Consider the following 22,736-nt stretch of genomic DNA (forward strand, 5'->3'; position numbering starts at 1 on the left):
CACTTAATAGGTCACGCATACTAGCTATCAACCTTTGAACTGACGTCTTTAAGAAATATATATTTTTGACAGTAAGGGGGGTTAAGGACTGGACTGTTAAAAAAGAAAGAATGTTGATTCGCTAGGGTATGCATACCTTTTGTGCAGTCAAAAAGGTAAGCTGAATAAAATTCTGCAACCATTTTGGGGGGTCGTATATTTATGTGCATAAAAATCTCACTTCAATACTTCTTGACTACTTTACAAGCTATATCAGTGATAAATTTTCTTTCCATCCTTCTATTTCAACGGTTAACGTCCAGATTAAGTCTCACCATTTTAAAGAAGTTCAGAAATCATACCGAACTTTTCGTTTTCTCCCGTAATCTTTCTCTAACACGAATTACCACGAGACACTGAAGCGTAACGCAACTTTAATCCACTGGCTACTCATCGATTTACAAAGGGGCTGTATGCGAGTGAAATGCTACAACATACCAAACACCTTTGATAACAAGAGTGGGGACAACAACGAAAGTCACATGATCATGACACTTTAAGTCCTACACACTAGGGTGGGGTTAGAAAAATTATGCATAGGTCCAGTCTCCCAGACTTCTTTATCATTTTTCCAGAATGAGCACGGGTTGTAACAGTTGTTAAGTCTATGCGAAATGTAAGGACAGGTAGCGCAGTTTTTACCACAGCGAAAAGAACCGGAAGGAAGTGGGGAATTAGAGTGATTTATATTAGGGGATAAGTTAGACATGACGGCTAACTTAACCTCTAATATAACTCACTCTAATTTCAGCCGAAATAGAGTACGTTGCTAAATAAAATCTACGTTGTATCGGTGCTTGCTCAAAACATTAACCTACCCTTCCACACGATTATTATTCTTTCCCTCACAGGGCAAGACTATAGTAACATTATCACATAGAGTGAGTCCTTAACATGAACAATAGTTTTGACCAATACCATAACAGTACAAAAGCCGCATGGCATGCGCCCTTTCTTTTCTTAAGCTTTCAGGTTAAGAAGTGTGCTAATCAAAAGATACTGCAGTTTTTGAATTATTCAGGAAAAATGCACCAGCGGATAAAAAAACTGGATCCTTGCTAACCGTAAGGCCTACTTTTCGCGCAATGCCACCGAAGTGCACACCAATGAGAAACCTTTCTGCTCTTTCTTCAAACTCAAGTCAACTAGACGATCTTTTTCTGATACCACGCTCGTAGACAACAACACTGAAATCACGTCCGATTTGGAAAAAGTCGCGGCTTTCTCCAATCATTTAAAATCTATCTTTACTGATCATTCCCTGTGTTATTTCCCGACAGGCACGCCCAATTGTGAGAACACTCTCTCTGAGGTTGTTCTCTCCAGGCGAGAGTTTCTTTTGGAGCTGCAAGGGCTAAACGTCAACAAGGCTATGGGTCCTGATGAGATACCTGCACGTCTACTTGTAGTGGAATGCGCGGAAAAAATAGCGGATGCTTTAATCTTTTGCTGTCGTCTGGGGTGTTCTTCAGGGAGTGGAAAGACGCCAACCTGGCGCCGTTGTTTAAGAAAGGAAAGCGTCGGTTAGTGCGCGGCCACGGTGCAAGAGGTCCTGAGTTCGATTCCCGGATCTCGCATCCTTGTTTCGACTTCTTTCCTTTCCGTGTAGCTTAGTAGCTTCAAATACCCGTAAAACGGAGCACTGATGGAGAGGGGGGAGTAAAATGAGCGCACCGTCGACCTCAGGTTTGTCAGTTGAATTACTGTTACGAGTTATGGACGTTAAATATGGTTGCTTTACTTTACTTTACTTGGGAGAAACATGTGTTGCTCGTCGTTTAATGGCTTTCACTGAAAATCGTATTTATTACCATCAACACAGTTTTCGTGAGGATCTTTCTTGTATCACTCAACTTCTCTCTGTCCTTCATGCAATTGGTATATCTCTTAACCGCGGACTAGAGACAGACGTCATCTATATTGACTTAAAGCGTGCTTTCGACACAGTGTGCCACGCCCACCTGCTGCACAAACTCTATAACTTGGGAATCGTACCTCCACTTTATGAGTGGTTCACTAGCTACTTGACCTGTCGTCGCCAGCATGTTGTTGTTAACGGTGCGTCCAGTAAGTGGGAAGAAGTTTGTTCAGGAGTCCCTCAAGGGTCCGTACTCGGACAAATACTACTCATTTTTTATGTTAACGACCTTCATGACTGCGTCAGCTCGTCTCGAATTGCAGTGTTCGCCGATGACACCAAATGTTTCCGCCCAATCAGGACTTGCAGCGACGTTGGCACTCTTCAAAAAGACCTGGACGCTTTATCTGCTTGGGCTATGCAAAACGAGCTTTCGTTTTCAGCCTTCCAAGTGCGAGAATCTGCGAGTTACTCGTAAGCGAAACAGTCCCTCAAAAGAGTGTAGTGTAACGTGAAGTGCTAGATTTCTATTCCATATGAACCGCGTGAGCGTTATCCCTACTGATGGAACTGGGCCCACACAAGGACAGAAAAAACTATGACCAGGGTGGGAATTGAACCCACGACCTTTGGGTTAGATCTCCGCCGCTCTACTGACTAAGCTACAAGGGCAGACGGGAGCAGGCCTTGGGAACTGGAGATGTTAAAGTCACGGCAATAAACATATACAAGTACAAGGAAAGGCTTCGGTTATACAAACGAGACCTTGGGGTTCAGGTAACTCAAGATCTCTCCTGGAATGAGAATGTGAGGAATATCTCTCCAAGGCAAACAAGATGCTGGGATTTCTTAGAAGACACTGCTCAAACAGCCTTCCCTATGAGATCCAAAGGACGCTCTACGTCTCGCTCGTGAGATCGCATCTGACCCATGCTAGCCAAGTGTGGGATCCTACTCTACTTGGCTCACTTAACTTGATGCGCAACTTGTAGGCAGTGCAACGACAAGCTACACGTTATATCCTGCATGGCCAGGAACTTGATTACAAAGAGCGCCTCTTAACACTCGGCCTTTTTCCTCTCTCGTACTTTCTTAGTTTTTAGACCTCCTCTTTCTTTTCCGATGTATTAAGGGAGAAATACATCTCGACATTTCTGATACAATCCAGTTTTGTCGCTCTTCAACACGTCGTGGATCTACTGAGCTCGACATTCATCCTATTGGCGCGCGCACCTCTACTCACCGCGAGTCGTATTTTGTTCGTGTTTGTCCTTATGGAATGCTCTTCCCCTGGGAATCCATTCCTTGGAGCGTACATCTCTTTTTAAATCCCGGCTAAAAGCTCTTTACACCTCTCCCCTTACTCAGTCCTTCGAACCGGATGATATCGGCACATGGCGTATAATTTGCGCTATCTGCAGGCGACCAAACCTGGCGTCTCAATGGATGTGTTAATCCTTTATTATCGCTTTATTTATCGTTTAGATTTCACTTATTTCTGTTGTATCATCCTGTTAAATTATACTAGTGTCTTTTTTTTTATGTAATTTGTCTGGCCGTTGACCAAGAGGAAGTATTGGCTTTGTAAGTGACCTCGTGTCCTATTTCTTTGTCTTCCCTGGGATTGTCATCGCTCAAAATGTCATAAATAAATGAATAAATAAATAGCTCTTATAGCAGTTCTATTGCAAATCTTTGTACAAAGAGGAACAACTGAATTAACTTTTTTATTTTTTTTTAATTGGAACACACCGTATATGCACACTTTGTGTACGAAACCTTGGACAACATTCATCGTCAGGTATATTTTACATACTGAACCAATCCCCTGGGATAGAGCTAATTATAGAGCTTTTGAACAACTGGGGCCTGGGGTAAAGGTCAGATGTTTTGAGCTGGTCTTACCTGCTTTAAGGACGGTGCCCATTATTGTTATTGCGCATGCGTTCTGCGCATCTCGAGATACTCGGATTTCCTATCGGTAATGCTTACTAATACAGTGATATTTTTGCACGGTATAAAACTATCAGGAGAAAGTAGATCTTAGTAAGTAATCTTGGTATCCAAAAAGAAAATTGGAGGTAACCATGCATTTTTCAGAGATAATTAGGCTTCAATTTGAGAAAGAACGTCACACATTTCTTTGTATTATAAACCTTTTTACAAATATTATTCATCAATTATCTCTGAAAAATGCGTGGTTACGCGCCATTTTCTTTTGGATTTCAACAACACTTGTTAAGATCTACAGTTCCTGCATGATCATAAACCGGGGCAAAAATACCTTTGAATTAGTAGACACCGTCCTTAAACTCTTGAAAGATCTCGATCATTCGACTAATCCAAAAATACACGAAACCAGAGGACCTCAAGCTACCTTAATCCGTAGCTAATTAATTAGGCATTGAACACGCCGTCTCAGTACTGAGTTTTCAAGCAACAACGAATGTAAAATGATTTAGTGTGCTTCCAGGTTTTACCATTTTTCCCCATGTCTTTGCTACGATCTTATAATTGATATGCTTGCATTGTGGAGACGTTTAATGCCCATTCGTTATTGGAGAACCTTACATTATTTTGCGATCTACACGCATTGACCATGAACGCCTTTTCATTCCCACTTCGTTACCTTTACTATTACCTTTCGCCAGTTCATAAACCTTGCTTTGCTTTGCATTAGAATTCCTAATGTCGGCAGGAACCCATGACCCGGAGCAGCCAACTCCCATACTGGGCCTATGTCACGGCGTTTTTAAAGACCGATTTATTTTTAGACTACATTTTCTAAAAAAAAACAAAACAAAAACAAAAACAAAAAAAAACAAAGGCAGTTCCCGATCGGTGACCCTATGACGTCAGGTTAGTCTTGTAATTGGTCATCGGCCTTCAGTGGGAGTCTCATTCGCGGGAAATTCAATCTAAAAATATATCGGTCTGTGAAAACGCCGTAACAACAACACAATGGAGATGTAGGCTCCGGGTCATGGGTTCCTGATGTCGGTAAGCTTTTGCAGAACTTTTCAGTTTGTAACAAGCCAAGATTTTCAATGGTACGGAAGTTCTTTTTTTCCGTTTTTGGAATTTGCCACGTTACCTGCTAGTTGAAGTCTCTTTTCTTTTTGCGTTGCACACGTAAAAGAGACGTCTGGCATAGGTCGAAACTCACTTTGATCAAACCGCCATCCACAACCTTGGATGGCACTCTTCAAACGCGTGCCCCATGATATGTTTGCTGACTGTGTCCCAGTGTGCCCCCGCATTCCTTTATAGTAATTCCGCTGTTGTTAATTGAGCCCACACAACCTGAAGTATCACGTGAGGGTTCGGTCGCTAAGTAACCGCCGCGCATGCCCAACACTGTGAGTTTCGACCCATGACAGAAGTCTCTTTTTCCGTACTCGTCAGCCTTGCGAACGCAAAAGAAAAGAGACCTCTGCAAACAGGGAATTTGTCACAGTACGCAGTTTGTAAAACCTCAGTAAATCCGTCCCTGAGCCGTAACATAGACCTAATCGGCTAACTCAATGTTGTACCCAATTCAAACCCTTTGGGAATAAAACGTTTTGTTCCAGGTATTTCCATATCATTTAAATATGAATGCTACATTATCATGCAAATACAATACACAAAGAATCTTAGTCCCGGGAGATTTGAATTGGGTACAACATTGAGTTAGCCGATTAGGTCTATTGTAAGAAGTTATTCCATGACTCGTCCCCTGAAAAATATCTATCACCGTTTTTAGGATATAGCATTTTATTCGGTTCATATTATAGTTTTAACCCACATCTATCGTCCTTTTGTTGTTCGTAATCTTCGTCAAATTGGTGTTTTGCGCTGTACAAGACTTATCCTCCACGGGTTTTTCAAAAGCTTAAAACCTCGACTTCAATGTATTTATTTATTTATTTATTTATTTATTTATTTTTCACACAAAGAATATAACTATTAGAACTAGAATTCATATAATTATAAGGAAGATAACAAAATGAAAAAAACAAAAAGAAAGAAAAAAACGGAAAGGCAGCGAGGTCAAAAAGAAGATAAAAAGCTCACAACTAGTTAGTCCTTCTTAGAAACATGGCCTAGCATTGCTACAGGATAAAAGGCGAAAACGTACGCAGATTAATCTTCAAATCTTAAATTAAAAAAAACATGAATTTCGTATAAAAAAACAATAAACGGCTAATGTACTAATAATGATAAATAATTCTTACGATGTAACAAGCAAAATAGTTTTATTCTAGAGTTGACACCATGCTGAAATTGTTAGTACCAAAAACAACAATACTTTAGAACGCTCGGTTTAATTTTTACCTTATATATCACCAAGTGTGCCAAACTCACATAGAATATGTACTAATTATCTGTTATTCAACAAGTGCAAGTTGAATAATTCTTTTAATATTCCGGCCTATGATAATACACCATTAAATATCCGAGGTTTCAATGAAGAAAGACTAAAGAATTGCCGTTCAGAGGGATGAAGCATATAGCAGGATTAAGAAAAGTAAGTTTGATTCATGCAAATGTTGGTAAAGTTCGCGTAAACTAAAAGGAAATACGGTCTTAGCTGAAACATCCGACAAAATCAGGCTAGACACTCAACAAAGAAGGACCACAATTGTTGCTTGCTACCCAAACAGATACAGGGGCGGCGCGGGGAATTTCTCCTGAGTGGGGCACAACTGGGAGTATGTGTAATATTGGCGCGACAGCGCCATTAACGAGTGCCGATGACACGAGAAACTATGGGGGTCCAAGGGCATGCTTCCCAGGGAATTTTCGAAAAATTAATTACTCAAGGATGCAATCTGGTGCAATCTGAACACTAAAATTTGGTAAATACCAGGATTTCATAATGGTCAACAAAGTAAGGAAAACGTAATGACCTTTTCCAGCGTAGAAAGCATTCAAACTAGTAGAAAATTATCAACTGTGCTAGTTTTTAAATTAGTGTTCGATACACGGTTTGAAAAAGCTTTAATTGACAACGATTTTTGCTTGTCACTTGATTCTGTAACAAACTGATTCCCAGTGGCTGCCATGTTCAATTTGCCAGTCATTTCTTTGTGAACGTGGAGAATCATGCATTGATTTAATCTTTCTTGCGACATAGTTGTTCAAAGATACGTCTTGCATTTGAGCCTTCTAAGGGTAGAGGCCAAACGCTCACTCACAGCATTCGTACCAGTTACCACAAGAAGTAAGTTCACAAGGTTAAAAACGTCTGAGAAATAATTAAAAGCTGCACTGGGGAGGTTTCTCAGATATTTCAGTACATCGTTCAACCCAAGGTGTGTCTCATTACCAAGCTGCACCCTAAACGTTTGTGGCAGCAGTGAATTGCGCGCCAATTCGTCTCCATAAAATCCCAGACAGAATCAAGACCATTGGAAAACTCATTCCCGTTAAATGTGTTCACCAAAAGTGACTTTAAACGGGAATACAATTTGTATCCAGGTTGTCGAGCACCAAACTAATTGCGAGCTTTAGCGCTTCAAAGTAAATAGATTGGAAGTAGTCTTTGGCAGTCTCTAGGTGGTCTACTGGGTTTTTGTCGTCATCAAGGCCAGCGTGCGCAATTTGGAATTTTCCCAAAGTTGCGAATTGGTGGGGCAAATACTCCACTAGCCCCAACTGTACCGCTACCCTTGAGATATTCCAGAACCTCGACGAGCGAAGCAGTTGAAAAGGAAGAACGACCTAAATTTTTAAATTATAGCAGAATTACACTTACCTTGAAGGATAATTGTGATTCTATTCCATACGGATCTATTTGACCTTGTTATGCTTACGTCCTTGTTCATGAGCATATCGCCCACTTTCCAAAAAAAAAAAAAAAAGGAAAAGAAAAAAGAAAATAAAAAGAAAAAACACTGCTGAGCAAGGCCAGGCCTCCTCTTCTTCTTCTTCTTGAGAGAAATTAAAACAAAATATTTGACATCGACAAAGGGAGAGGAGGGTATGAGACAGTTAAGCACAGGGTGCATAAGAACAGGGTGGGTAACGAATAAAGTCATAGCGTTCCGTATGGCTCAGAGAATTACAATTATTCCTCCAGGAAATAAGTCTACCTCTCCCTCTCACCTAATTTGAAATTCTCTTTCGCCATACTCCACATTTTCCCTTTATAATACGTGTTCAACGCCCGATGTCAAATATTACTACGAAGTAACATAAAGAAAACCTGCCAGTAGATTCGCTAGCACAACAGTATCGATATTTGCTCACTTTCGGTTAAGGTTACGGTAGACCTTCACGGCTTTTCTCTTCGAAATTCCTTTAACGCGCTTTGATAGGCTCAACAACCTTAAACTATACATCTATCGTAAAATTATGAAGTTCACTTTCCGGGAAATATATTTTCTTTTTCACTTTATCTAATGGAACGAAGTTCTAGCTTTAACATTTAAATGTTTTTTGCCATATTATCATGTATTTTAGGCGTTTCTCTGTCTAGTTGTAAGTGTTTTGATGATATTAAATTGTAGAGCAAACAACTTGATGAAAATTCTTTTGTGATTTAACGAAAAGGGGAGGAGTCGAAATGATAGTTAATTAAAGCCAAAAAGCTGGTCTTTAAAGGTCAAATGATTTCACGGACTAAACACTTAAAATGGCAAACGTCACTGAGTTGCACTTTCCCCAAGTAGGACTCGAACTAGGTACCTCCTCATTACTGGGTTGCCATATGGCGATGCTGTCAGAATCTGAGTGGAATTTATCCGTTTTATTTTTTCCCCTGTCGGAAAATGAACACCTGTCACTCCCCTACTAAGTACTGTATTTGTGCGTAGAGTCTTTTGGGCGTATTTTTGGTAGGTCTTAAAGGGTTGTATTAATGCGTAAATTTTATCCGGCGGGCACAGTAGAACATTTAATTAACCTGCAATGGCATCGAAGTCACTGTAACGGGAATGGCGTTGTGGTGGATCTTTAAAAAATGTACTCCTTATGAAGTTGAAGAATTGAACGTCAATTAGATAAACAAGACAGGCGGTGAAAAATAAATAATTGGAATCTCAAAAGCGACGAGAAATGGAGTTCGTCGAGCCGTTATCAAGGTGAGCTGTATGTCCAATGTTTTACTAACTTTGATGTTATGCACGACACCAAGACCAAGTAGAAAATCCTCGGGTAACTTTTCTGGTTGGATATGGAGAAATCGAACACCAGGAGTGGATCTGTGATCTCTGATGACTGGCTATTTATATTTATTTGTACGAAACTCTGCAGTCTTCAGGTAAAAAAAGACTTGGGAAGAAGTCACGAAACCGTGCCTATATGAAACCCGAGTTCGTGTAATCGCTGTGTTAATCTAACCCAAAAATACTCATATGGTAAAAAACCTCATATTCAATAACCATTTCCTTCCCTTTCGTGTTTGTCAGCATTGTAATTTGCGATAGTTCAGGTTCACGTGTTTGCAAGTCTGTTTTTGCATCTCATAGATATTAAGATTTTGAATTACTAACTCTGTTTTGATTTGGGCACTCAACCTCATTGTGTGAATAGTTTACCCTGAAGTCAAAATAGCTACGTTTCTCAGTAAACGAAACAAAAATAAGTTGTGTTTCGTTTCCGGACTGAGCAGCGTTGGGGATGATGAGAAATATGCCGCATTGCATTCGAGATCCATCCCTTGGCCTGCTTCTTCTATTGTTGGAGTTACCAGGAGTACATATTGGAGCATTTTTCTTTGAGCAGTGTTCCAGATAAGCGTCGGGTCTCGGGTCAATCACCCGACAAAGGATCGTCACGACCCGTCGAGATATATTCAGTTAAATATTACAACAAAATTAACAAATAGGCACGCAATGTCTGCATGTGTCATGGCCACATTTTTTGTCTTTTTTGTACCCTCATCAAATTTATATCTTAAATCTTAAAGATTTATATCTTATATCTTAAAATACCATGAAAGAAACTTGCAAAGTATCTGTTTACTGGTTTTGATTCGAGTCAACGCCGTGAACAACAGTTTTAAATGCGAGCAACTATTCTACGATCGCATTTAAGCATGTGGTTGGGTCACGGAATTTGAACTTTAAACTTTGGACTTCGGACTACGGAATTGAACTGAATATTGACCAAGATAATGCAACATTTAAAAAATTCACGGAAATATTGGGAATGTTAAGCGAGATCGGCGATGGTTCCTTCCAACATAGTTTTGGCTACCCCTGGCCTCGTGTTACTTAATCGGCATGCGAAGGACAGCCAACTCTCTTTATGAATTCAACCGATGGTTCCCAGTATTTCTTTTAACGACAGTGAAACAACATCTAACATATGATGTCTGGGGCAGATTTTTCATTCATGAATGCATCGGCGAAAATGAAGTGAAATATGCGCTGACAAATATCATTCAGCAACGTAACACAGGTATTTTAATTATTTTGTTCTTTTATTTTCGTTTTTCTTTCGAATGTCAAGCATTGATTCCTACGTTTGAAGCTTGTACAGCGAGTAGACAGTTCTGACTTATTTATATTTCAGCAACTCCGTCTAGATTGTCGTTGAGATATTTTTGCAACTGCACACAGCTTAGAGTTTAATTTATAACAAATCGTGAAGTATATTTTTAGCCCTGGTAAAATAAAACAGACAGTTTAACAAGCAAAAGTAGTGTTATGTTTATTGTTTTATGATAGTGCATGTTCTGTAGAAGCAACTTTAGCTACTAAGGAAATCAATTTTCATTGTGAACTGTGGCAATATAGTATCAACTCTTTTGACCTTTTTGATACTTACATTGTAAGGTAAAGATTATTTGGTCAAAAAATTTCATTTAAAACGAACAGGCTTTCGCCCAGTTGCGGCATCAAATTTTAACGACATCTCTACCCCAGTGGAAAAGTGTTTGTCTAGGAGTGCCACGTGACCAGCCTGAACCAGGTTCCTTCTTCTCAACGACAAAGGAGGCAGAGAAGAGGGACCCTGGGAACGAGGTTGTCTACTCCGTTGCTATGAACACTTGGTTAACGATATCTAACAGTTCCAAAAGACTCAAAGCAGTGAATAAATTACGCTTTTTAACTGCCTTATGATTGCCAGGTGTCCATCAGTAAGGAAGGTCTGTCCTGTATTATTCTCACGTCTTGACAGGCATTGCATGCAGCTCAAACTCACCCTGAAAGCTTTCATTTACTTTGGCGCCTTGTTCACTCATGTTACGTTGTGTGGAGGGCCTGGCTTTACAAAAAATCTTCTTTATTATGAATGCTACTATAATTAGCACCAGTAGTCCTCCGCCGGCAGAAGCTCCAATGACAACATATTTCTGGTTTGTCTGTGGTGCTGCAGTGGCGTCGTTCTCTGATGTTAATGGCAATGAAATGTCGGTTGTAGCACTTTTCTGGGTGTTTTCAGTGCCTAAGGAGAGGTTTTGGTATAAGTTAAGTGACCTTCTTTGAAAAGCCGTTGACAGCGCTTTTTCTGGGAGCAGTGTTCAAACTGAGACTATTCTTGGGTTTCAACGTGATCAACAGCCATGTTTTTCAACAAAAACAAAAGAAGACGTTAGCATAATAATAGCTTTCAATTCCCGAGCATTGGATCGGGACACCAACATGGCCGCCATTTCATTGTTTGGGGACACCAACATGGCGGCCGTGTCGTCATGTGAAAGCCAAGAATTACGCAAGTAGAGGGCAAATTAACTTATTACAGAGTGGCAGCTTCAGTTGCTATGTTATATGGTCATTTACGCAAGGAAAACGTATGGCCCACAAACAAACTAAATAGAAAAGCAAAATTCACATGAAGATTATGCTAGGTATTTTTCTCCTGCAGATTTTAGGACTTGTATGAAAAATAAAATTCTTGTCAAGAAAAGAAAATGGTTTAAATAGGATTTTTCTGGAAAAAACAAGAGATAAAGACAATTCGCCACTTTTTACCCTTGTATCCAGCATAAATATTTATTGAGCCAGTAGTTTAATCTAGCTATTTAACCACTCTTATAGCAAAAATGATACTCACCTGGAGACGTCCAAGGGTCTGGCGTCTTTGTTGTACTGGAAGTTTCAAAGGGAGGCGGTGTACTGTCTGTTGCAGAACTGGGGGTTTGCTTCGAAGATTCTTCCGTTGGCAAACTGACCACCTTAACAATTAAGCGTATCTCCGTCAAGCAGGAAATTTTTCCGTTGTCAGATGCACCGACCGTCAACTGGTACTCTCTTTCCGTCAAGTTAGACGCAATAGTAAGTAAACCAGTTTTCGGATCGATGGAGAAGGCATTATTGTTAGATATGGAATATGCTATATCGCCGTTTACTCCACTGTCTGAGTCTGTGGCCAAGACCTTGGTGACAACGTCTCCCAGTTTTGCGTCAGCAATCTCAACCTGTAAATTATCTGACGGTTTGGTGAATATCGGACAGTTGTCATTATCGTCCATGATTGTTATCTGTGCGATGGTTAACCCAGATTTCTGTAGAAAGCCGTTATCCGACGCTACAATGGTGACATTGAATGCCGGGGTTTCCACGGTCTCGAAATCAAACGTGAACGAGCTGTAAACCTTTCCGGTTGCTCCGTCAACAGCAATGAGTTTTTCGACATCTTTTTCGCCCATTGCTGAATAAAACAACTCTCCATTCCTTCCCAAATCAGTATCATTTGCACGAACTTGGAGAATCAGGGTCCCAGTAGGAGCGTTTTCCATGATTGTGGCTTCGTAAAATGTCTGCTCAAAGATGGGTTTGTGGACATTTGGTTTCGCTTTCTCGTCACAAGCTTTCCCATCAAAGGAAGGGTAACAGGCACACTTATTGACAAGAATACAATCACCCTGACCAGAACAGTCATTTACCCCACTGCAATCCGGGATGTTGCATGCTGGTCCTGACCATGAAGAGCTGCAGTTGCAGGTATCATACCCAACACACTTTCCATGCCATATAGAGAGAATATCAGAAAGATTTGTACCGAAACCCACGGATTTCACAACTATTCAGGTCTTTAGGTAATGAAATTTACACCTAAATAATTATACTGTGCAGGGGAAACTCTGCCCAGACCCTGATTTGAGACCTATCATTATTATGGACGGTAACCCCCTATTGCCAGGGCACATACTTTCTGGGCATCAGGCAACAACCTTGTCACGCGCCGGGGAACACTCGCGATATCCTCAGAAAATCTATTCTTTGATGTTAAGCGAATTTTTTGTAAGCTCTCGATTTAGCAGATATATAGCTTTATGGGATTTGCATCATGCTGTCTACACCAAACAACTGTAAACGGAAGCGTTATTCTGGTGTGATTCTACGAAATAAAAGCAAGTCAAGCGAAGTTTCTTTAAATCACTTCGCTGTAAGTAATTCAAGTCAAGGAAATCGCTTGATATACAACAAATCCGTGTCGGTCTTATTCTTTATTTTATTGCTGTTTCAACAACAACAATAAAAAAAAAAGCAAGGTACAAAGATTGTGTGCCATCGAGTAATAGATTCTTTACATATAGGGTGCAGCCCATTAGTGATAAAGGGAACGGTCAAATTAAAGGCATCTCACGTTTCAATACACTTACCAGAGCACGAATTAAGTGCGTCATGGGAGAAATTGCTACAGTCAGTACCGTTGTACCCAAAGTCACATTTACACAGTTCGGCTTCAATGCACACGCCATGGCCAGAGCAGTTGTTCAGTGATGTGCATGTGGGATGACTGCAATTAGGACCAGTGAAACCACGATAACAACTGCCAAAGACATAACCACAATAACTGTCAATATGATTGCTGAAATGTATACGGCATGGATTAGTGGGCCCGATAGGGCTTTCAAGGTAAAAGGGGTAATGTTCATAGAAATGAGCTTCGATACTCTCGCAATTCACTTCCCTGCTATTAATGAAGAAGTCGATCTTTTCATTACCTGCATGATACGTTCAATGAATCAGGAGAAACGCAGACACCTTGTCCACTGCAATTCGCAAGCTCGCTACAATCAGCCAGTTCACTGCAGTTTGCCCCAATGTATCCTGGATAACAACGACAATTGTCGCTGGCCACACACTCTCCTTGGCCAGAGCATTGATTGACATTTCTACAGTTTGGAAGGGAACAACTTGCCCCAGTCCATCCATAGTAACAGGAACAAGCTTCATATGCCACACAGCGTCCATGCCCTACAAGAAACAAACCAAAACAAGACAAGGTTGCCATACGTGGCTGAGCACAGAACAGTTTTGTGTAAAAAAAGACCGCTTCCGCCGCTCTAAGTTCAAGAGGTGTGCGGAGCACGCGTATCAAGGGGCACAAAGTTGCATTTCTACGAAATAGCTCCAAAAAGATACTGAGTTAGTATCCCATCTTGCAGAGGTGATGTTGGAGCATTTTTTAACTGATCGCAGCCACTTCTTAGTTACAGGGTGCACCATAACGCTAGTAATGAATGGATTCGACAGCTCATTATCGTTAGCTTCGCTAGATTTGCGTTTTTAATTTTTAACAGTAATGAGGGTAAAACAATTCAGCAGTTCTTATAATAATAATAATAATAATAATAATAATAATAATAATAATAATAATAATAATAATAATTTTAGACACAAGAACAAGGAAGACCCTAACAATGAACAGAGCACTTCACCCAAGGGATTGTGTAGCCATGCTTCATGTACCAGGAGCAGAAGGAGGGAGAGGCCTAATATCAGTAGCAGAATGCATCGGACAGGCCAAGAACTCATTAGAAAATTACATCCTGCACAGTGACGAGAAACTGATTCAAGCAGCTGGGAACGGGGAACTGGTAACCCGCGACTTAGAAGCCCCAAAGGACTTCAAACAACGAAGGGAAGTGTATGAGGATACACCTAAGAGTGTAGTGGAGAATGACAGAATCAAGATCTTGTGAGATGTCAGCATCCAATGTGACCATGTTATTGAAGATAGAAGGCCTGACATTGTCATCATCAATAAGGAGGACGAGAACTGTCTTATCGTTGACATTGCTATCACCAAAGGTAAAGTCACTTTATTTTACGTCGGTAGTCCCTTCAGTTACCAAACTGGTATTAATGGGAACCCTTTATCCCCCCCCCCCACCCCACCCCCTTCTGTCAGTGCTCCGTTTTACGGATATTTAAAGCTATAGCTACACCTATCAAAGGAAAGTCGAAACAGACGCTGAAGTCACCGAGGATCAAACCGGGAACCTCTCGCTCCGAAGGTCGTGCACTAGCCAACTGAGCCACGACTGCTCCTCCTCCTTCACAGTGAAAAAAAGGGTGAAAAGGTTGAAAAATACCAAGACCTGAGGAGAGAAATATGAGACGGTGGAATTTGAAAAGTTGAAACTAATTGAATCACAAATTAAACTTACCTGAACAATAATCAAAGTGTTCACACGAGTACTCTGGGCAGTTAGTTCCATTCCAACCTGGTTTACACTTGCAAATATCAAAATCAACGCATATCCCTTTTCCAGTGCAGTTGGAAACGTTATGACAGGTTGGTATAACACTGCAGTCAGGTCCTAGTTAAATACGTATGATAAGTATGTTTTCATTATACTACGGATTATCTCGTGATAATTTAAAACTCTGTGATAACATTCTAGAGAAATGACATTAACCAGGAAATCATACCCAAATATCTCACTGTTTAAAATGCTTAAAGAAGCTATGTCTATGAGATGTTTTTACCGGTTGAAGCCCAAAACAATGCTCCAGTTTCCTTTAAAACTACTCTACTGGTGCAGTGAAACTATTAACAAGGGCCATTGACCAGCGTTGGTCAGGATGGAAGCTGATTGCAACATGAAAAAGAGGCGGGCCACTGTTTTTCAAGTTTCAAGGTTCCGGCGTATCTTTTGAGAGACATTATAAACCGATTATCCAGGGGTTTCCCTTTAAGAAGTAGTTTCATGTCATTTTTTTGCATGTTGGAGTTCTAAAATCATTTTTTTATGTAACAATGTTTCTAGTCTTGATTCAACCCGAATTTTGATCCAAAAGAAAAATATCCGTGTCATAGCCCCTTTAAGTCTAGCATGATTGCATGCTTTAAAGTGCCCTTGTGATCAAACAAATCACTTCTTTTTTGTTCAGATTTTGAAAGTGTGTTTGCTTAACACCAGGCTGGCAAAATCTTGAACTTTGATTTTTTATCCAAAGGCCGTTTACTTTGAGTGTAAGTTTGGATTTCACATTGCATAGTTCGTAAGTTTTGGTCAACATCAAACAAAACAAAACAAAACTGTATGTGCCTCCTCAACACCAATATTTTCTCTACTTGTTAAGGAAAAACAAGTTAGAGTTTTCTTTCGTTGAGGAATCCTTGCCAAAGTAAAAATAAGCCAGATATAGCCTTCAGTTTGTGGTTATATTTGTTCCCCTGTTTTGACGTCACAATCTACTCTGCATGCATTTTTACAAAGAGTTAATGCAAAGTAAATCAGTTTGTGAAGTCAAAACAGGAATAGACCCACTCCCCTTCTGACTCGGTTGTGAACAAAAGATGCTTGGATTTTTGCAACTTTCGAAGCCTATAAAATGGCAGGATTTGTTAGAAAAAGGAATAAAATGGTGCAATGCGTTTTGAACGGGTGCAAAGATTCGTTTTAGCGAAAAAAATATTTTGGGGTTATGGGCACTTTAAGGAAGGATTGTGTTGAATTTCACTTGCGTTTTGTCCAAAATCAAATAATTTCCCGAGTCTTTAGGTGAGTGAAATTACTTGATTTTGGACAAAACGCAAGTGACATTACTCCCAAATTTCACGATTACACCATTTGGTTAGCTATTAATGAGACCTTTTTGCAGATACGGCGGCCATTTTGATTTCTATTTTTTCGATAGACATTATGGGATGCTCAGGGGGCTAATTAATATGTATTTGCCCCCTGGGCATTCCATAACAGCTATTTCAAACAATAGAAATCAAAATGGCTGCCTTATCTACTAAACGGTCTATGGGTGACAAATAACTTCCATTTTGGCACCGTAAGAAAAAGTTGTCGTGGCAACTTTGTAATTTCACATGTCAATTTATAAATTAACGCTAAAATGTCGTTCCGAAATGAAAGAATAATTTGTCACCTACGTTATCAATCACATAACCCCTCGCTTCAGGCCTATAATTTTCACTTATCGCGAAATGTTCATCGTGATTATATTATAATTCTAACCTACATATCCGGGGTTGCACTGACAGATGTCCGTCGTCTTACAAGTACCGTGAGCCAAGCTGGTGCAGTTGTTGACGTTGTGACAGGTAGCTATGGAGTTAAAATAATGTAGAAATGATTACTGACGAACAGTACTAAAGCAGTAGGGAATACAAAGACTCAAATGTCAGGCTTGTGTGGTATTCGAACCCATCACTTAAATACCGGTGCAGCGCCCTACCAATTGAGCTACAATCTTGGACAAAACTGTTGGGAAAAATTCGGACGTGAACATCGTTGAACATGCACTAACAAACAAAGCCGATGTCCCCCCCCCCCTCTCCCCCGTACCAATGTTGCTAATGTGTTAAAAAGTACTGTACAAGCCTTTGGCCGTTTTATAACCAACACTGGATAATAAAGGGGAGGGGGGAAAGTATGGAGTATGGAGAAGTTAATCTTTTACAACACAGACAGATAAGGGTATGACCATTTTATAGCGGTGTATCCTATTTTCCCAACGAGTTTTGTCCAAGATTGTAGCTAACAAGCCAGCTGGTGCCGGTAGCTTGGTAATAAGTAAATAAATGATGAATTAATTAATTATTTAATTAATTAATAGTACGATTCAGAGAATTTCTTTTGAAAACCACAATGTCATTATTCTTGACTGTATTACTCAGAGTAACAATTAAATGTCGTTGAACAATTAATGGTCTAACTCTGCAAACCAACCAATCTAGATAATTTATTTAATCGATATCTCCGCAGATTAAGTTCTTTTTTTAAGGAAATTTTGGTCACATTTTGTATATTTCCATGCTTTTGAAAAAATCTTGAAATCCAAGATGAAGGGGATAATACGAAGCCTAAACGCTTACCTTTTTTTTCACAGCTTCGCCCTTCCCATCCCAAATTGCATACGCAAAATCCTTCGGCGCACTTCCCATGGTCGGTTGAGCGATTGAGACAAGAGCCTGTCGACGAAGAATAACTGTATTTGATGACAGATCACGACTAAGTTGTATCATCTCCAGCAGCATAAGACTGTGTTTCGTTAAATCTCCAAGAATTTTCATTACAGAGCTTTTTGTAACACAAGAGTTCTAGGGCGTTTAATTATTCTGGGGAGAAAGTTGAAAGTTTCACTTTCTGATCTTACATGTACGATAGGTCGAGAAAAGTACTGTGAGCCATCAAGAAGGGAGTCTATAATTAGGGAGACTCCAGGCGGCAGGATACAGTGATAGAAATCAATGTAAGCAATAAAATAAGATGAAATACCTTGATTACAGCTTTTTCCTACCCAACCATTTATGCATTTGCAAGTTCCATTGATACATCTTCCTTTACCTGAACATTTGGCTGGACAACCTGTGTTATTGAAAAAACAACATTTTCTTACATGCTTTTTACAAGACAATTTTCGTAAAATTAAAATGTTGAAACCAAACGATTTCGGCTGTTTGCATCATCAGTCATCTCTATCCTGTTATTGCAAGAGCTTAACTAATTCCACAAGGTATCCCGATTTAATTGTTTTCGGATACAATGGAACTAGCTTATACTCTATTTCCATTACATTGTACCCTTTCTGGTCATGTTAATGGCGCAGTGACAGTGGTAACGAATGATATCATTATCAGTTGCTGACTCGTAAAGTAATGTATAGTGTTGCGATTTTTGAGGAAGATCATGGAAGAAACAGCTTACCCTGTTTGAATTCTTCTTGATCGGTGAATGTTGTATCATTTGTAACAGCAACATCATATATGCAGCTTTGTAAATTGCTGTCGGAAATGTTCAGTGACGTACACATACTTGTTGCCAGCTGTGAAAGTAAAGTGCATTAATGGGAAGGACGCTACATTTAAAAGGGCCATGGCAAGGACTTTTAGAAATTGAATTTAGCTAGCTACTAGGGATATAACCTCAAGTGACCGTCGAGTTACCCCTCTTGTCGAGGAACGTCATTAATGGCAATCCCACTATGATTTCTTCTCCATTCAGGAATATAATTGAAGTCTTGGAAATCAATTTGTATACGAGAAAATGTTCTTCTTTGGTTTTTTTTTCTTTTTTTTTTCCGACCCGAAGTTTAAACGTGCTGTTGTACGCATTGTTAGTGATCTAATGGGGTGTGAAAGTAGTTGCCAAATGGATAGCGCTGCTTTGTTCTCACATGCCTACACTTGGTATGTACCTTCAAAGAACGCGAAAACAAAATATCAGGGTGTACCTGAAGAATAATTTTACTTTACCTCTAACAGAGACTGTGAAATTCCTTGTAATGAGTAAATTGGGCGGAAGTTTGGATCGATATACGACGAGTCCATGATGTCCTTAGGATAAAAGTTCGATGAAGTCCATGACCAAGAATTACGTTCCCCTGATCCTTTATGACTATTCTTGATTTTCCCTAGGCAAGAAATGTTTTAATTATATGTTTTAATTACCTCCAACAACAACAAAAAAAATTCGAAGGGCGCAAATTGGGTTGTTCGATTCATGGACAGCGCTTCATTTTACAGAAACAAATTACCCACGAAAAAAAATGTTTTCATAAAGAAATGATTTGTATGTGATGAAACACTCACGATCCAACCAATTTTGACAGGGGAAACAAATGGATTGCGCGGCCAACCTCTTCCACCTTACGTTAAATGTTTCCAAGGAATATTTTATTAGGAAAAAAAGAGTGCTGTCGCAGAACTACTAGTGTCATCACGTTGAGCAGCAAGAACGACAAAAATAACGACGAAGTGCATATGTTGTGGTTTCATTTGTTTTTGGTTAGAAATTGTTCATTTATCTTTGCCTGAATGCAGCAAAGCGTAATGAAACAAAAGATAAATGGTTTCTTGAATTCCCAAGCGCAGGTGCGTTTGTCGGCAGTGTGTTTTAAGTGCCGGCATGAGATTATGACAAGAAAGTGTGATATGCAAAGTAGCAAGTATATAGTCGCTGAACAGTAAACAAGTTTCATTGTGGATTTTTACAAGCGGACAGTTAAATTCTTAGCTCGTTTTTCCTATCTCGTTCACATGGCGCGGGGCCGTCGTGGTCGCCCTGCTTCAGTTCGTTCTTCTATTTCGAGAGTCAACGCGGACATTGAAGACCCTGTTGCCCGGCCGTCCAGAAGAAAAGAACATCACAGTTCAGGCCGTCGTAGTTCTCGTTCACATATTGCAGTTTTAAGCGGTTTTGGCCGTAGTTCTTCGCCTTTGCAAAGGGGTACCCGTAGAAGTCGTTCCGCTTCTCGCAGCCCTGAGCCCCCAACTTGGGCGAAGGAAATTTTAAAGGCACTGGAGGCGAAGAAGGAGGAGGTCAAGGTTGTCAAGGAACAGCTCGACTCGCTAAAACGCAAGTCTGCAGAGGAAGAGCCCGAGTTCAAATATAAGAGTAATAAGAAACAGTTCAAGGATAAGTTCAATCAGATTTTAGCGAGGGCTGGGGCGGATGACGCGATCACTAAGATTGCCAACGAAGGTATGTCACTCCTTCATAACAGAAATAAGCTTATTTCTATTGCTGACCGGGATGGCTGGGACGTGGTAGAATATTTTGAGGCGGACCCGCTCACTAAAAATGACGAAGAAGAAAAGAAACTTCGTGTCACGCGCAAGGAAGCAGAGAGGTCTCGGGAGAAGCGAATTGTATTTCCTTAGTTTTTGCCTTAGAACGTTTTTCGGGTATTAGATGAGTACCTTGAACGAGTTGTTCAGCCTAATTATTTGCTTTTGTTTTGTCTGAGCCTCTTGGCCTAGGTGTGGGCCTTTGCTCTGTGCAAGTCAGTGGACTTGGAACTGTACTAGTGCGCACGAGTTGTGCAGCTGAAGCAAGCCGAGAGGGCAGTGCCGACACAGTAGTGTGTTCATTTTAGAGTCAAGTGGACTCCTATCCGTTGTGCGGATTTGCTTACCAGTTGACGCCGAGTGGGCCAAGTCTCCATGTGTTGGAGTGTGTACTGGTGCTGTGTTAACTTGCCATGTGGGCAGTTTTCGCTTCAGACGATGTGTATCTTGCACGTTCAGTGCTTTTCGCCAGATGATTTCAGAACTTGGTTTAGACTCAAACGAAGTTGGTTTACATAGCCTTCGTTCAGGTGGTGCTTCCCAAGCAGCACGCAGCGGAGTTTCTGGGAGAGTACGGCGTAGACATGGTGGTTGGCGCAGTATCCAAGCCGCAGATGGTTATGTCCATGAATCTTTGGAAAATACCCTTGTGGTATCTAGAAATTTGGCTCTTTGATTTTCAGTATGTGTTTTGATCGATAAACATTGCGCGAGTTGTGTTGTATGCAGCAGTATGGAGAGATTTACATTTGCCCTATTAATTCTGATGGCTTAACGATGTTTGCTTAATGAACTTTGCCTTATCTCGTATCCTTCTATGCTTTTGCCACTGATTGTGAATTGTCTGCTTATCCCGCACCGCATTTCTGTTGTCAGTTCTTTGGGTGCGGGGAATTCAAGAATTGTTCATTTATCTTTGCCTGAATGCAGCAAAGCGTAATGAAACAAAAGATAAATGGTTTCTTGAATTCCCAAGCGCAGGTGCGTTTGTCGGCAGTGTGTTTTAAGTGCCGGCATGAGATTATGACAAGAAAGTGTGATATGCAAAGTAGCAAGTATATAGTCGCTGAACAGTAAACAAGTTTCATTGTGGATTTTTACAAGCGGACAGTTAAATTTTGTTCTTTTTTATATTTTGATTGAAATCCTGTAATCCTTTTCCTCGTAACGATTTTAGTTGTTTTTTCCTAGTAATTGACAGTTATTATAAGTGGTTTTGTTTATTCAATTTACTTTGGCCGCATCAAACGTATACAGTTTGTTTGATTTTTTGGTGTCTAAACAGTGTAAACATTTGTTTTTTGTTTTGTGAATAGTTGGTTAGTTCAATAAATGGGCTAAGAATTGTCTGCTTATCCCGCACCGCATTTCTGTTGTCAGTTCTTTGGGTGCGGGGAATTCAAGAAGTTCTTTTTTTTTTAATTAACCAGTTTAATTAATTAAATTTTTAAAACGGGTTTAAATTTGATGGAGTATGTATAAAATAAACTAGAGAAATTATTTTTAAGATTATCATAACGGATTGTTGTCTCTGGTGCTATCAAAGATAATATATTTTTTATTGCATGTGAACAATTATCTTTAGTGTATGGGGTTAAATACTCAGCTTAGTGATTGGGATAAGCTGTCAATTAGGTTTACGTACTTATTTTAAACGGTTAGCATTTCAGGAGGTGTATGACAACTGCAGACTGCCTACAAATAGCGCTGATAAACGGTATGTAAGTCTATAAAGCGCCTATTTCGAATACCGCTGAGAAGCAGTATTTAAGTCTAAGCACCCATTTGCCAGTTAGGGTTAGTCTGCAGTCTGCAGTCTGCAAGTGTCAGACACTTCCCGGTAAGGGATTCGCACGCATTATAGTGATTGGAGTAGTCACTTATTTGCAGTGTTTAGTCTAAAACAACCGTTGTGTTGGTTTTTGGGTTACGAATATTCGTTCATGATTGGTGGAAGTAAAGCATTTTTTCAAATGTAGGTTAAAGAGCTTTAATTTGTAAAGAAGCTGTGTTGCTGTGTCAGTGGGGAAGTGGAAGAAAGGTAAGGGTTTATCAACTGAGTGGATATGGTAAATTGACCACTGTAAAGAAATTTGAGAGCTGGAGTATTGGGTGTTAGCTCTTCGTCAGAGTTAAACCCTATTCT

General features: G+C 40.1%; 1 protein-coding gene across 1 annotated transcript in view; it reads right to left on the reverse strand.

The window, feature by feature from the left end:
• Positions 1 to 10,850: 10,850 nt before the first annotated feature.
• LOC138029109 (uncharacterized) overlaps positions 10,851 to 22,736 on the reverse strand; it is a 49,870-nt gene continuing 37,984 nt past the window's right edge. Inside the window, exons 29-38 of the mRNA XM_068876811.1 lie at positions 19,277 to 19,434; positions 18,729 to 18,846; positions 18,300 to 18,389; positions 17,897 to 17,992; positions 17,037 to 17,126; positions 15,231 to 15,383; positions 13,782 to 14,034; positions 13,437 to 13,606; positions 11,885 to 12,802; positions 10,851 to 11,275 (exon numbers count right to left, since the gene is read on the reverse strand). Coding sequence (XP_068732912.1) covers positions 10,995 to 11,275; positions 11,885 to 12,802; positions 13,437 to 13,606; positions 13,782 to 14,034; positions 15,231 to 15,383; positions 17,037 to 17,126; positions 17,897 to 17,992; positions 18,300 to 18,389; positions 18,729 to 18,846; positions 19,277 to 19,434 — 2,327 coding nt within the window. The 3' untranslated portion in view covers positions 10,851 to 10,994. The remainder of the gene's footprint in view (positions 11,276 to 11,884; positions 12,803 to 13,436; positions 13,607 to 13,781; positions 14,035 to 15,230; positions 15,384 to 17,036; positions 17,127 to 17,896; positions 17,993 to 18,299; positions 18,390 to 18,728; positions 18,847 to 19,276; positions 19,435 to 22,736) is intronic.

The sequence above is a fragment of the Montipora capricornis genome, chromosome 13, assembly GCF_036669925.1.
Source record: "Montipora capricornis isolate CH-2021 chromosome 13, ASM3666992v2, whole genome shotgun sequence".
NCBI lineage: Eukaryota > Metazoa > Cnidaria > Anthozoa > Scleractinia > Acroporidae > Montipora > Montipora capricornis.